This window comes from Sinocyclocheilus grahami, unplaced genomic scaffold (genome assembly GCF_001515645.1).
Source record: "Sinocyclocheilus grahami isolate Dianchi unplaced genomic scaffold, SAMN03320097.WGS_v1.1 scaffold3540.1, whole genome shotgun sequence".
Classification (NCBI taxonomy): Eukaryota; Metazoa; Chordata; class Actinopteri; order Cypriniformes; family Cyprinidae; genus Sinocyclocheilus; species Sinocyclocheilus grahami.
In genome coordinates, this window is record NW_015508652.1 from 8,718 (window position 1) to 9,674 (window position 957).

Below are 957 nucleotides of genomic sequence, written 5' to 3' on the forward strand. Positions count from 1 at the left end.
TGTCATAAACATGCATAAAAAAACCTTCATATTCATGACATGTGTGTCATGTTATAGACTAAGTATTTTCTGGGGCTACTGTAATGGGGAGCCATTTCAGTGTCATCAAAAGCTGTCATGAGCTATTGACAAAGCAAGTATGACTAATGCTGACTTAGTGAATGTATACATATTCATCTTGTTTCAGATGGTCAGCCTTGTCCAGTGGTTTTGTGGGATCCTTCTTTAAGCCCAGTAGATCAACCCTCTGAGAGGTTGAACTGGGGCTCATACCAAACCTCTCTCAAACACAAGTGCTGGCATCGGGGTGTCATACCTAAACCAGAGTGGAGCTGCACCAGCATCCACCATCACGAATGGAGCAAGCTTGTAGTCTTTGATTTCCTCCTGCAGGTACTCCACTATCATCTTTCTGCGTAAACTGTAATTTTGATGATAAGTAACATTTGTTCAGTAACACATTTTGTTATTTTAATTTAAATCCTTAAAGGGAAAAAAATTGTGTTTCTTCTCAGATTTATGAACGTCTAGATAAAAACTGCTGTGGATTCAAGCCTCGCCCAGAGGACACCTGTGTTGAGCTTGGTTACCATGAAGAATGTAGAGACAAGGACGGCATAGAGCTGACACACATAATCCACCGTAAACATGACCCACACCACCTGGTTTTCTTCAACAACAAGGGCTACTTTGACCGAGATGAGGGGAATCTGAACTTCAGGCTACTAGAGGGAATCAAAGAGTGAGTAAAATTAGCAGACCTATTTCACATGTTCAAATATGACCACTTGATCTTTCTTTTGTGTCAAAAATGACAGAGATTTCGCAGAGATACTATGCAAATGTTCTTTTTAAAAACAGATCATTCACACATACTTGTATTCCCTTTCAATTAAAATGTCTTGCCAGTTGCAATGATATACACTCTTAAAAATAAAGGTGCTTCAAAAGGTTCTT

The 957-nt window shown here is 39.3% G+C and overlaps 1 protein-coding gene across 1 annotated transcript in view; it reads left to right on the forward strand.

The window, feature by feature from the left end:
- Positions 1-755, forward strand: part of LOC107576340 (protein FAM198B-like) — a 2,019-nt gene extending 1,264 nt beyond the window's left edge. The window contains 2 exon segments of the mRNA XM_016262535.1: positions 101-393; positions 516-755. Of these exon segments, the coding sequence (XP_016118021.1) occupies positions 101-393; positions 516-746 (524 nt within the window). The 3' untranslated portion in view covers positions 747-755.
- The last annotated feature ends 202 nt before the right edge of the window (positions 756-957 follow it).